The following is a 13,412-nucleotide window of genomic DNA, read 5'->3' on the forward strand; positions in this document are numbered from 1 at the left end:
AGTGGGGAAAGGGAAGTTGGAAGACTCCCCCAAATTCATAGCGGTTATCCTATGCTTTTTCTTCATTATATCCTGATTCACTCGTTCTTCTGCTCCTCGTCTTCCTTTGCTTGCTGTTGCCTTTCTTCTTCTGTTTGCTCCAGGGCTCTGCCCCGTTGCAGGGCGAAGTTACACAGGTCATGACAGGCTACAATAATCCTGGAGACATTGCACTGTAGCACTTACTCTGATTTATCCAGCCATCTGAATTGATGTCTAAGGATAACGTTGATGTGTTCAAGTAAACTCCTGGTGGAAGTCTGCAACACATTAAACCTCTACTCAGGTCTAATCTTTGGGTTTCATCTTGGTGTTGTCAGCCAGAGGGAAAAAATCAGTGATATGTGCCTGTTGCATCTGTGCCACTTCAGTTATTGTTGTGCTTGTGTGTGTTTTCATTAACATATTGAGGTGATGGCGATATGGTCCATTTTATTTTTACATATTTTTTTCAAAATTAATACATTTTAGAAGGGAGAATGTGAACCTTTCAACCTTTAATTTTTTTCTTACATGTAATAATTAATTAACAAAACCAAAATGTAAAATTCCTCTATGAACAGCCTAGTTTCATTTGCTTACATTTTTATGCAAAGATAAAATGAATCACATCATTTTTAACGAAATAAAGACTTACAAATTTGTTAAACAGGAAACTGTGACCGCACTGAAACAAAATCACTGTTCAGCCAACTCAGCCTGGCACATTCCGCATCTCTATAGAGACAAGGGATTGGCTGGCACCTTACAAAAGTTGCAGTCAACGGCTCTCTATTTCCAGTCAGCCACATGACACACTGACGTGAGGAAAACGGGGAGAGCTCATTCTGAAAGTTGTTTGGACATCGGCTCTGGCTTCAATAAGGCAGAAAGTACTCACGGAGTGAAGTACAAGTGACACCATGAGTCCCGTTCATATTCTCCTATTCCTCAGCCTTTCCGAGATCGCAAACTCCATCACTCGAACTTACTACATCGCAATTAAAGAAGAGATATGGGACTACGCGCCCAGCGGCACAAACGTCCTTACAAACCAGGACCTGGAACAGGATGAGTATGTAGAAAAGGGAATAATTGAAAACACTGCCTTAAGCGGGTCATAGCTGTTGATTCCAACCGGCAGTGTTTGTGTTTCTAAATCTTTCGTTGTGTTGGTAATAGTGCGATACTCCATTCGTTTCTCAAGACGGAGATGAGTGTAGACAAAGGAATGCACTACCACATCGCACGTATGTTACACCCGGCACCTTCCAGTCTCACCACCTAGTCTCAAGGTTTTCGTTTTTACTTGTCGGTTTCCACCTACCTTACCCTTTCCCATTTCATTTTTAGCACAGCATTCATTGCTGTCTTTGGGAAGGTAAATAATCTAGCTTGTGGTGATGTATTCTTTAAAATGAGCACTGTTATAATGTTGTAATGTGTTTGTGAATAGATGCATGACTAGTGCTGTGTTAAGTAATGGCATCTGCTATTTTAAAAATATCTACTGTTTTAAAAGGTTGATTAAAAAACAATTCCATGAAAATTGCGTAGTAATCAGCAGATCACCGTGCAGCTGATGTGGCAGTACAAAGTTTCCCTGTGATTGACAAAGTGGGGCTTTGGAGAAGAATGCCTAGAACTCCCTGTAAGGAACAATGCTGCTTTAATATTTATTTATTCAATTTATATTTTGGTGAGGATGGGGTAGGAATTACAGATAAATTCACCTCCACAAGAGACATCAAACACACAATTGAGTTTCCAAAAACTGCCCTGCAGGGTGAAATTTTTGAGATTACTCAATAGCTGAATGTTATTCAGTTTGTTCAAGTGCTTCCTTGCAACACACTACCATATTTGTACAATCTATCAAGTCTCACTTATTTGGAAAATGCACAACTCTGCATTTTTAAGTAGATTTGCAATCATTCTTGTTCTTTTTAATGGTAAATCTCACTTCCTACATTCCCCCAATCTTAACAGGGTGTGGGGGTACAATGAAGCAATTAATGAAATGGGGAAATGTTTTTGTATAGCTGATTGTGTCTTCTACAAATTCTTAAGTGTATGATTGAAAATTAAATAGCAGCAGAAAGGTTGGTGTCGTAACGGGCAGGTGGCTTATTTGAAATGTTACAAAGGATTGTTGCCAGCGTTCAGTTAAAAATAACCACTTCCCACAAAACTTTAAAAATTAAAATATTTCCATTTGAACGTTTTCTTGCAACCCTTCAAACATCAATTACAGGCAGCATAGATTGGGGGCGGATGCATTGAGGGTGGGGTGGGGGATGTGATGTAAAGGATATCATTGTATTTGGCTGTTTGGGACAATGAAAGAATTGTCAGATGAGCTGTACATGTTGCAGGGCAAATTTGTAATGTAGGTTCTCTTTGAGACAGCACACATTGTCACTAGTGTTTCATAAATTGACACAAACTGCAATGAGATCGCCTTGCCCTAGATTAAATGACAGTGAAACCTGTCATAAGGGACTTGCATCAGGTGTTACTTGTAGGTGTCCTTATTTTCATTCTATGTACAGTAAACCGGATGAGCCAAATATCCCGGGATTGGCTGTATCTCCTGCAGTGTTCTCCTTTTTACAACCTTACCTGGGATTGTGCCTAATTCTGGAGCCCTGCGAGCAGAATTTGAGTTCAGTTCATTTTCTGTTTGTTGGGTTTCCCAGTTCATTGCCATCTCAGGGTCCTTTTCCATTGAGGGAGGGATGGCCTGATTCTGAGATCTGCTACATTGGCAGCCTGCACAGGGCGAGGTCAGAGTCCCTGAGAGATCTCAGCCAATGTTGGGGGGGGGGGGAATTATTGTCTGGCAGACACCTGTCCTGGATCCTCTCCTAGCATGTGCTGCAGCTGCTAATGTTTGAAGTGCTGGGAGTGGGAAGGGGGCTGTTAGCAGCTCATCAATACCTGACGTACTTTTGGAGTAGAGTCGCCAACTCTGGTTGGAGGCATTCCTGGAGGTTTGATCACGTGATGTTCTGACCACATGGCACCTGACATTGGATCACGTGTCACTAGATGACATGCCATCAGATCACATGACATCTGGTCACAAGACTTTCTACAAATGTTATTGGATTTACCTCATAAAGGTCCGCTATAGTTGAGAATATTTATTTGTGGTTTCACGCCAGCAGTTGTTGTGTGAGAAGCTCCAAGAACCAGGAGGCCTGATGACCAGGTGAAGAGGGAAAACCAAGGGTGGGGAATAGGGGAAAACATTCTCTCCATCTCATCTCCCGAGCCCCCGGTCTCTATCTTTTCCCCAACCCCTAATTCCAGTCTCTATCTCTTCCCCCGAGCCCCCAAAACCCAGTCTCCCGAGCCCTCCTCTCCCCCATTTCCCAGTCTCCCTCTCCCCCATTTCCCAGTCTCCCTCTCCCCCATTTCCCAGTCTCCCTCTCCCCCATTCCCCAGTCTCCCTTTCCCCATTCCTCAGTCTCCTTCTCCCCCCCGAGTCCCCATTCCCCAGTCTCCCTCTCCCTCCGAGCCCCCTGCAATTTCAGGCCCACCCCTGTGATTTTAGGGCACACCTCCCCTGTCATTTCAGGGCCCCCCCGATTCCCGACTCTCCCTGGTTGGCAGTTCCCGGCTTTTGTGGAATGAGAAATTCTTTACCCAGCATCCATAGTGGCAGAGAAACCGCTCTATCCCTTGCATAGAGCCGTACAAGCATTCAATCCCAGAGACAGAGTGGTTTCTCTGCCACTTTGGATGCTGGGTAAAGAGATCTCGAGTCCATAAAAGCTGTTTCTTTCACCCGCTGCCACCTCGCGCTGACAAACGTGTCCAGTGTTTTAAGTTGTAAATGGACTTGGTGCTTTGAAGGCTGTCCATAGTTCATAATTTGCCAGTGTCCATGGTTTCAAGGTGCAGCTTTTATCTATTACAACGTAAGTTATTTGGGACTGTCAGTGAATGTTTTTTTGCAGGTGTCTATTTTTTGGGGCTTTCCGTTTGTACAGGTTTCACAGTAGATTGTCGATATCCAGAGGACACAGATTTAAGATAATTGGGTAAAAAAAAAGAGGGGAGATGAGGAGAATTTTTTTTACACGGTGAGTTGTGATCTGGAATGCACTGCCTGAAAGGATGGTGGAAGCAGATTCAATAGTAACTTTCAAGAGGGAATTGGATAAATACTTGAAAAGGAAAAAGGTGCAGGGCCATGGGGAAAGGGCAGGGGAATGGGACTAATTGGATGGCTCTTTCAAAGAGCCGGCACAGACACGATGGGCTGAATGGCCTCCTCCTGTGCTGTAAGATTCTATGATTATTAATATCCCTTTGCATCTTCCTTTGGTCTTTTAAGGAATTATCCCATTTAGAGGATTGCGTTCAGTTCTGGGCACCACACCTCTGGAAGGATATATTGGTCTTGCAGGGGGTGCAGCGCAAATTCACTGGAATGATACCGGGGCTAAAAGGGCTACATTATGAGGACAGCCTGCACAGACTAGGCTTGTATTACCTTGAGTATAGAAGATTAAGGGGTGATCTAATTGAGGTGTTTAAGATGATTAAAGGATTTGATTGGGGTAGAGAGGGAAAAACTATTTCCTCTGGTGCAGGAATCCAGAACAAGAGGGCATAACCTTAAAATTGGAGCTAGGTCGTTCAGGGATGATGTCAGAAAGGACTTCTTCACACAAAGGGTAGAGGAAATCTGGAGCTCTCTCCCTCAAAAAGCTGTTGAGCCTGAGATTGATACATTTTTGTTAGACAAGGGTATTAAGGGTTACGGAAGCAAGGTGGATAGATGGAGTTAAGATACAGATCAGCCATAATCTAATTGAATGGTGGAACAGGTTCGAGGGGCTGAATGGCCTACTCTTGTTCCTATGATTCCATATTGCCCCAGTTTGTTTATTTGATCTATGCTGCCTGAAATGGACATGCACAGATTTCCATTAAGGAGCCTAACAAGTGGGTATATTATTTTCTTAAAGTAAAGCCCACGGATGTACTAATGTTTATACTCAAAATATTAAAAAGCAAAAGTTAATTTAACAGCGCGCCTTCCGTAATTGCAGCAGAGGTTGACTGGGGAGGGGGAGGGAGGTTTACAAAGCAAAGATATGCTGATTCTTCAACATTTCTTAGGTAATGTGTAACAGCAGCTGTACATTTTCTGGGTCCTGAAAATGAAATGGTGAGAATTACTTCATTCTTAGGACTTGAAAAAGATGTGCTTTTTGTTATACATTAACTGAAGGGCCTGAGCACCCACTCATGAGTCATGCCTGTGGTATGGTATAATCCTAGCTGTGGAAATTCAGCAGGCCTATAGTACAATTTCTTTTGTGTGTCAAATCACACTCAGATTTGACCACATTGTCTCCATTATAAACCCACAAATAAGGCATTTCAGCAGAGTAACATTGGGGTAGATTTTCAACTTGCCACCCAGGTGTAAAACCGTTATTGTGGATTTTTCTTTCAGTTGAAATCAAGAGAAATTAAAATGAGGTGGTTTCTATAATGGCTGGCCAATCCACAAAGCCAGCTTTACGCTTGCGTGGCAAGTTGAAAATCCACCCCATTGTCTGAGCTCAAGTGTAAGAACAGGAGCCAACAGACTTCTCCTTAAACAAATGTGCCACACTGCACATGAAAACCATTCTACCTACTTCTCCAGAAACTGCATACCTAAGCAGGATACATGTAATGCATGTTACAATATTTACAGCTGTGCAGGTGTATTTTCATTTACTTGTTCTTGGGATAGAACAGCAGAAAATAGAACAGCAGTGGATAATATTCAAAACAGTGATCAATAGAGTTCAGGAGAAATATATTCCTCTAAAAAGCAAGAACGAACTAGCCAATAATGAAACACTATGGATGAATAAAGAGATAAGGGTAAAATTGGAACTAAAGAAAAAGGCATACACTAAGTACATAGACAATAAAGGAGAGGAAAGACAAAAGGGAATACGAAGAGGTTAGGAAAGAAGTAAAAAAAAACAATTAGGAAAGCAAAGGGGAACTACGAGATTAAATTATCAAGGAATATAAAAAGAAATCGTAAAGTGTTTTACAGACACATAAATATCAAAAGAAAAATCAGAATAGGGATAGGGACTCTAAGGGATCCACAAGATAAATTCACAGCTAACGACAGTGAAATGGCAGAAATATTTTGAATAGTTACTTTGGCTCCGTATTTACCAGGGAGACTAACAAGGTGGGCAGGACATTAAAAGGAAAGGTCAAAAAAGATATTAAAACATTTACGATAGAATGATAATTGATAAACTTAGGGAGGATAAGACTCCTGGTCCATCCAGATGGATTGCATCTGCAAATGTTAGAAGAGGTTAGGGAGGAGATAGCAGAGGCACTATTATATATAAAAATTCATTAGAAAAGGGAATAGTGCCAGAGAACTGGCGGACAGCTAATGTTATTCCTATATTTAAAAAGGGTCATAGAACAAGTTCAGGGAACTATAGACCAGTTAGCTTAACTTCGGTGGTAGGAAAGATAATGGAATGTTTACTCAAAAATATAATAGAAAGACATCTAGAGAATGAAAATATAATAAGGAATACTCAGCACGGATTTCAGAAGGGAAAGTCATGCTTAACCAACCTTATTGAATTCTTTGAAGAAGTAACAGAAAGAGTAGACAAGGGTAATGTAGTAGATATAATATATTTGGATTTTCAAAAGGTCTTCGATAAGGTACTGCATTGTAAACTCATGACTAAGATCAGAGCATGTGGAGTCGGGGGACTGTAGCAGAATGGACAGCAAGCTAGCTACAAAACAGAAAACAGAGTAGGGGTTAAGGGTAGCGACTTAGACTGGCAAAAGATGGGAAGTGGTGTTCCACAAGGATCAGTGCTGGGACCACTGTTGTTCACAATTTACGTTAACGATTTAGATTCGGGAATCGGAAGTACAATTTCAAAATTTGTGGACGACACCATTTTGGGGTATAGTTAATACAAAGGAAGAATGAGTCAAAATGCAAGAGGACATTAATAAACTTGCAGAATGGGCATGTAATTGGCAAATTAATTTCAATATAGATAAGTGTGAGGTGGTGCATTTTGGTAGGAAGAATAAGAAAGCCATCTACTGCTTGGATAATAAAAATCTAAACGGGATAGAGGAGCAAAGGGATCTGGGGTACAGATACACAAATCACTAAAAGTAGTGACGCAGGTTAATAAGGCCATAAAAAGGCAAATCAGCACAAGGGTTCATTTCTAGAAGGATAGAATTGAAAAGCAAAGAAGTTATGTTAAATTTGTGTAGAACTTTGATTAGACCACACTTGGAGTATTGTGCACTGTTCTGGTCTCCATATTATAGAAAGGATATAGAGGCATTAGAGAGGTTGCAAAAAAGATTCACAAAGATGATACCAGAACTGAGAGGATATCCTTATCAGGAAAGGCTGAACAGGCTGGGGCTCTTTTCTCTAAAAAAAAGAGAAGGCTGAGGGGTGACCTGATAGAGGTCGTTAAGATGATGAAAGGGTTTGATAGGTTGACGTAGAGAAAATGTTTCCACTTTTGGGGGAATCCAAAACTAGAGGTCATCAATATAAAATAGTCACAAATAAATCCAATAAGGAATTCAGGAGAAACATCTTCACACAAACAGTGGTAAGAATATGGAATGCGCTACCACAAGGAGTAGTTGAGGCAAATAGCATAGATGCATTAAAGGGGAAACTAGATAAGCACATGAGGGAGAAAGGAATAGAAGGATATCCTGATAGGGTTAGATGAAGTAGGGAGGGAGGAGGCTCGTGTGGAGCATAAATGCCGGCATAGACCAGTTGGGCAGAATGGCCTGTTACTGTGCTGGAGTTTTGATGTAACTCGATTTGGGCGATGCTGGTAAAGCCACATTTATTGCTTATCCCTAGTTGCCTTGAGAAGGTGGCGGTGGGCCTTCTTCTTGAACCACTGCAGTCCTTGTGGTCTTGATGCTCCCAGATGGAGTTAGGTAGGGAATTCATAGATATTGACCCAACGATGATAAAGGAATAGCAGTGATATAAATCCAAGTGAGGATGGTGTGTGACTTGGAGTGGAACTTGGTGTTCCCACAAAATTGCTGTCCAACTTGGTGGTAGAGGTCGCAGGGGAGGGAGATATTGTCAAAGTAACCTTATTAAGTTGTTGCAGTGCAACTTGTAGATTGTACATTAGAGAGCAGTTCTGAGCAGGAGGCCCAGGAAATACTCCCTATAAAAGTGAAGGTGGCAGTAGCGGGAGAGAGCGGTTCTGAGCAGGAGAGAGCAGTCCCGAGCGGGAGAGAGCGGACCCAAGTGGGAGAGAGCGGTCCTGAGCGGGAGGCCCAGGTCCTGGTGAAATCAAAAACAAACAAACAAAAAAAAAATCAAGGAATGACGTCACAGGACAGCAGGTAGGTGGTTGGTTGGCCTGTATTACCGTTCTTTTTTGCTCTCTAAGTTAGGGCAGTGGTTTAAACTAAGAGCTGGGAAACTATAACTTGCTATTACTTTATTAAATGAATAATTTAAACTAGATAAACTAATTAGTTAATAAAACTAAAAATATTGAGTGGTGTGTCATAACTGCAGCATGTGGGAGTTTGTGGAGAGCAGTGTGATTCTAGGCAATTACATCTGCAGTAAGTGTCTGCAACTCAAGGAACTTTGGCTCAGAGTTGTTGAGCTGGAGTCTGAGCAGCAGACATTGCGATGCATCTGGGAGGGGGAGAGTTATCTAGACACTTCAATCCAGGAGGCAGTCACACCCCTTAGGTTAGGTAATAGTTTAGATTTGGTCAGTGGTCGGGGACAGGAGGATGTGACTGCGAGCCAGGCTGGTATGGGGACCCAGGATGTAGTGATGGAGGAGCCTCAGCCTTTGACCTTGTCCAACAGGTATGAGGTACTTGCTACCTGTATGGATGAGAACAAAGACTGCAGGGAGGATGGGCAAACTGACCACAGCACCGTGGTACAGGAGGCCATTCAAGTGTGGGGAGTAAAAAGTAATGCGGTAGTGTTAGGGGATAATATAGTCAGGGGGATAGACACTGTTCTCTTCAGCCACGACCAGGAGTCCTGAAGGCTGTGTAGCCTGCCCGGTTAAATGCGTGGCTCAAAGTGTGGTGTGGGAGACGGGTTTCAATTCATGGGGCACTGGCACTAGTACTGGGAAAAGAGGGAGCTGTTCTGTTGGGATGGGCTTCACTTAAACCGGCCTCGGTCCAGTGTCCTGGTGAATCGAATAACTAGGGTGGCAGATAGAGCTTTAAACTAAAAAGTGGGGGGGGGAGGGGGTCAGGTAAGGGTAAATGTATAAATCTAAAGAAAAAAATCAAGGCCATAGAGCAGTGTAGCGATTTGGATAAAGATAAGCAGAGTGTGTCAGGAATGGACAGAGAGTTTAACGATAATTGTGCATCAGTGAATAAGGTCAAATCATGGAAAAATAGTGAGAAGTTAAAATTAAAGGCACTTTATCTGAATGTACAAAGCATTCGTAACAAGGTAGATGAATTAATGGCACAGAGATAAATGGGTTTGATCTAGTAGCCATTATTGAGACGTGGTTGCAAGGTGACCAAGGTTGGGAACTAAATATTCCAGGGCACTTGACTTGTCAAAAAGACAGTCAAAATGGAAAAGGAGGGGGGGCGGGTAGCCCTGATAATAAAGGATGACATAAGGATAGTAGTGAGAAAGGATCTTGGCTCGGAAGATCAGGAAGTGGAATCAATAGAGTGGAGATCAGAAATAACAAGGGGCAGAAAACACTGGTGGGAGTAGTTTATAGGCCCCCTAATAGTAATTATACTGTATTAATCAAGAAATAAGAGAAGCTTGTAACAAAGATAATGCAATAATCGTGGGGGACTTTAATCTTCATATAGACAGGGCAAATCAAATTGGCAAAAGTAGTTTGGAGGATGAGTTCATGGGATGCATTCAAGACAGTTTCCTAGAACAATATGTCGTGGAACCAGAGAACAGGCTATTTTAGATCTTGTCTTGTGTAATGAGACAGGGTTAATTAGTAATCTCATAATAAGGGATCCTCTGGGGTAGAATGATCTTATATGATAGAATTTCACATTGAGTTTGAAAGTGACCTACTTAAGTCTGAAACTAGATTCTTAAATTTAAACAAAGCCAATTACATAGGTATGAGTGGCGAGTTGGCTAAGGTTGATTGGGATATTAAATTAAAGGATATGACGGTAAATAAGCAATGGCGCACATTTAAAGAAATATTTCATAATTCTCAATGAATATACATTCCATCGAGGAATTAAAAGTCCACGGGAAAAATCATCTTTCCATGGCTAACTAAAGAAGTTAAGGATAGTATTAGATTAAAAGAAGTCTAGAAATCGATAAATTTTTGGACTCTAAGGGAATCAAGGGATATGGGGATCAGGCGAGAAAGTGGAGTTGAGGTCGAAGATCAGCCATGAGGAGCCGAATGGCCTACTCCTGTTTCTATTTCTTTCTTACATATTGCAGTCACTAATTTTTATCCAAATGAATGGCCATTCAAGACTCTAACTACAATATAATGGTCTACAAAAACAGAAATGGTTTCTAATCGATCACTGTGCAGCTGGTCAGTGGCCAACAGTACTATTATGCAGGTTAATGCCTGCTTCACCAGGCAGCATGCACAGTACTTTCATTTTGTGACAATCATTTGTTCCACACTTATTTAAAGGTGAAGGAAGACTGGAAGCATGACTCCTTGGAGACCAAGGCTATCCTCTTCAAATTACACCCATGTAGCAGCCACAGACAGAACCTGGGCACGGATACAAGGTCTGTGCAGCCATCAGGAGCACTATGGAGTTTACTATTGACATCTTGAATCGATGTTTCAGATGCCAAGGCAGAGCAGAGGACACCTAACAATGCAACCCCTCTCTGCCACCGCCCCCCCCCCCCCCCACCCCGGTCTCCAAGTTCAATATTGCCTGCTGCATGCTCCATAACTTTGACCGACAACTTTGCTGTACATTATTCTGTATAATCACAAAGAAATTCTCATCACAAAATACAAGTTCAATCAATTTATCTCCCTCCTTTCTGAGATGTGTGAAGGAGTAAGTATGGTGGCTGACTGCAGGATTTCTGACAGTTGGTTAGTCGGTGTATCACTTTGGACTGATTCTTACAATGTTTCTGCAATTGATTCAGCCACATCCATCACTGTTTAGGTTGGCACATCTAATGTCATTTGCACAGGGATGCTGGATGGGTTGGATGTACTTTCACCCTGAGAGTTAGCAGCATCACCTCTGCCTACCCCAGCCATGTCCTTCCTCAGTATATGCACGGAATCATATGGAGCAGACCTCAGGAAGCATTGAGATCTGTGAATCCATGCCTCAAGTTTCTCTCAATCTGATCCCACAGAATGTGGAAACTGAAGAAGAGACTCTAGTCCGATCAGGGTAGAATCGGGTGGGTGGGTGGGGGCAGGGGTTAAAATCACCAGTGGTCGATTTTAACCCCAAGCTTCATTTTAATATGATCGATGGGCTGCCCACCCGATCGCGTTAGGAAATGGGCAGCCGTCCGCTTTCTGTAGGGAGTTTCTGGCGGGCCTCCCGAGGCCCTGATTTACATATATTCATGAGGCCCCCAGCGGCCTTGGTCAGGTGACTCGGCCGAGCCTGAAAACTGCGTGAATAACATGGTGGCCGGCGGGAACACGTTGTGAATGGAGTGGTAAGCACTCTCCAGCGATTTTAAACCCCACCCCCATTCCCCCTGGGCAGGCAGGGTTAAAATCACCCCACCTATTGTTCAAAGGAGCCAAAGTCTCTAGCAATAGTCTGTGCATTCATGAGAGATAATTTAAGCTGGTTTAGCATCTTTACCACTGAGGGCTCTTCTGCATATGACCTTAGTGCTGTTACGTGGCTGAACATATCTGACTAGTGGACTCCTCCATAATCCTAGCCAGACCTGGGAATATATTCTGTACAAACTCAAGTGACTCCTACAGATAATACTGCTCAGACAGCAAGCTTATGAACAGGATCTGTGAGGTCAGAATCCCTGGGCACACACCTGAGGAAGGAATCATGAGGCACCTGGTCCTTATCTGCTGCCACTGATTGCTCATCCTCACTCATGAACTGTGACTCACCTGGTGCTATCTTCTTAAGCCCTCTATATCCACTGGGGCTTGAGTACAAGCACTTGTGCTTAGCAGAGGTGGTGACAGTGATGTTGGGTGCTGTGAAATGCTAGCTTGCTCAGGGACACTTGATGTGTTGGTGTTCTGTTACTTAACACCTACAAAAACAAAAGATGAAAATATGTCAAAGTGCTGCCTTAAAGAAGCAGCTTCAAACAGTGCTAACATTGTAAAATGCTGTTTGTGATGTTTTTGTGGTCAGTGACAGGGCAACAAACATAAGAGCAGGATTGTACTAGCCCTGAGTGTGGTGGAGGCCTCTGTATTCACTCTACCCTACTCCCTCCATGCTGCCCTGCCCAATGGTATGCAGGTGGCTTGCTCAAACAAGGTCAAGGGCTTTTAATGTCTAGGTTTCCCTCCACAGTTGCTCTGCTTCCTTTTATTATGTGCGTTCTTGTCAAACAGGCAGTTGAGTAGTCTTGAGATTTTGTTACGGTAGTGCATATAGTGTGTACATCTGCCCAACTGTTTGAGCATATATCATGCCGATATGTTGTCATTCGTTGATTTCCATGAATGTTTAGGATGGCTCAGCACAAATGAGTTATAGGTTTTGAAGGTACACTTTATGGTATTCAAATTTGGGGCAGATATTTTGCATAGAAAGTTGTACTACAGCCTTCACTTAGTAGCTTTTCTCAGGTCAGTTATGTTTTTGGCCTGTACCAGATCAGCTGGATTCTGCAAAGAACTCTGTCTAAAATCTGCTTCAATGCTTGCTGAACAATCTGCTTTTGAGCATGGTGTCTTTCCATACCTTACAGAACTGCCTGTCTTCCCTGCAGTTCATAGTAATAGTATCATGGTATCATGAGGACTTCTACCATTTGGTCATTTGAATGATTCTCATTTGGATAACTCTTCATTTTCCAGGCATACTGCAGCACTAGCTCCTGTGCAACTCTCTCTTGGGGGCAAATACTTGGGGTGTAAATGTATGCTGGACCAGTTGAGTGCTGCTCAGTTGTTGAATCAGTCCTAATGCTCCACTGGCCAGTTGGGAATTGCACGGTTTGCACATGCTGCTGGAAATGGGGATACTGGTGGTTTCAGGGCCAATGAGAATTCTTCCAGAAACTTTAGTAACACACAATTAAACTCTGAATAGTACGCCACCAACAACTTCTGGGCTAACATGATTAAATTTAAGGAGTCGTACAACACCAGGTTATAGTCCAACAGCTT

General features: G+C 42.6%; 1 protein-coding gene across 1 annotated transcript in view; it reads left to right on the forward strand.

The window, feature by feature from the left end:
• The first annotated feature begins 852 nt into the window (after positions 1–852).
• LOC137323013 (ferroxidase HEPHL1-like) overlaps positions 853–13,412 on the forward strand; it is a 97,227-nt gene continuing 84,667 nt past the window's right edge. Inside the window, exon 1 of the mRNA XM_067986349.1 lies at positions 853–1,093. Coding sequence (XP_067842450.1) covers positions 942–1,093 — 152 coding nt within the window. The 5' untranslated portion in view covers positions 853–941. The remainder of the gene's footprint in view (positions 1,094–13,412) is intronic.

Source organism: Heptranchias perlo, chromosome 6, assembly GCF_035084215.1.
Source record: "Heptranchias perlo isolate sHepPer1 chromosome 6, sHepPer1.hap1, whole genome shotgun sequence".
In the NCBI taxonomy this organism is placed as follows: Eukaryota; Metazoa; Chordata; class Chondrichthyes; order Hexanchiformes; family Hexanchidae; genus Heptranchias; species Heptranchias perlo.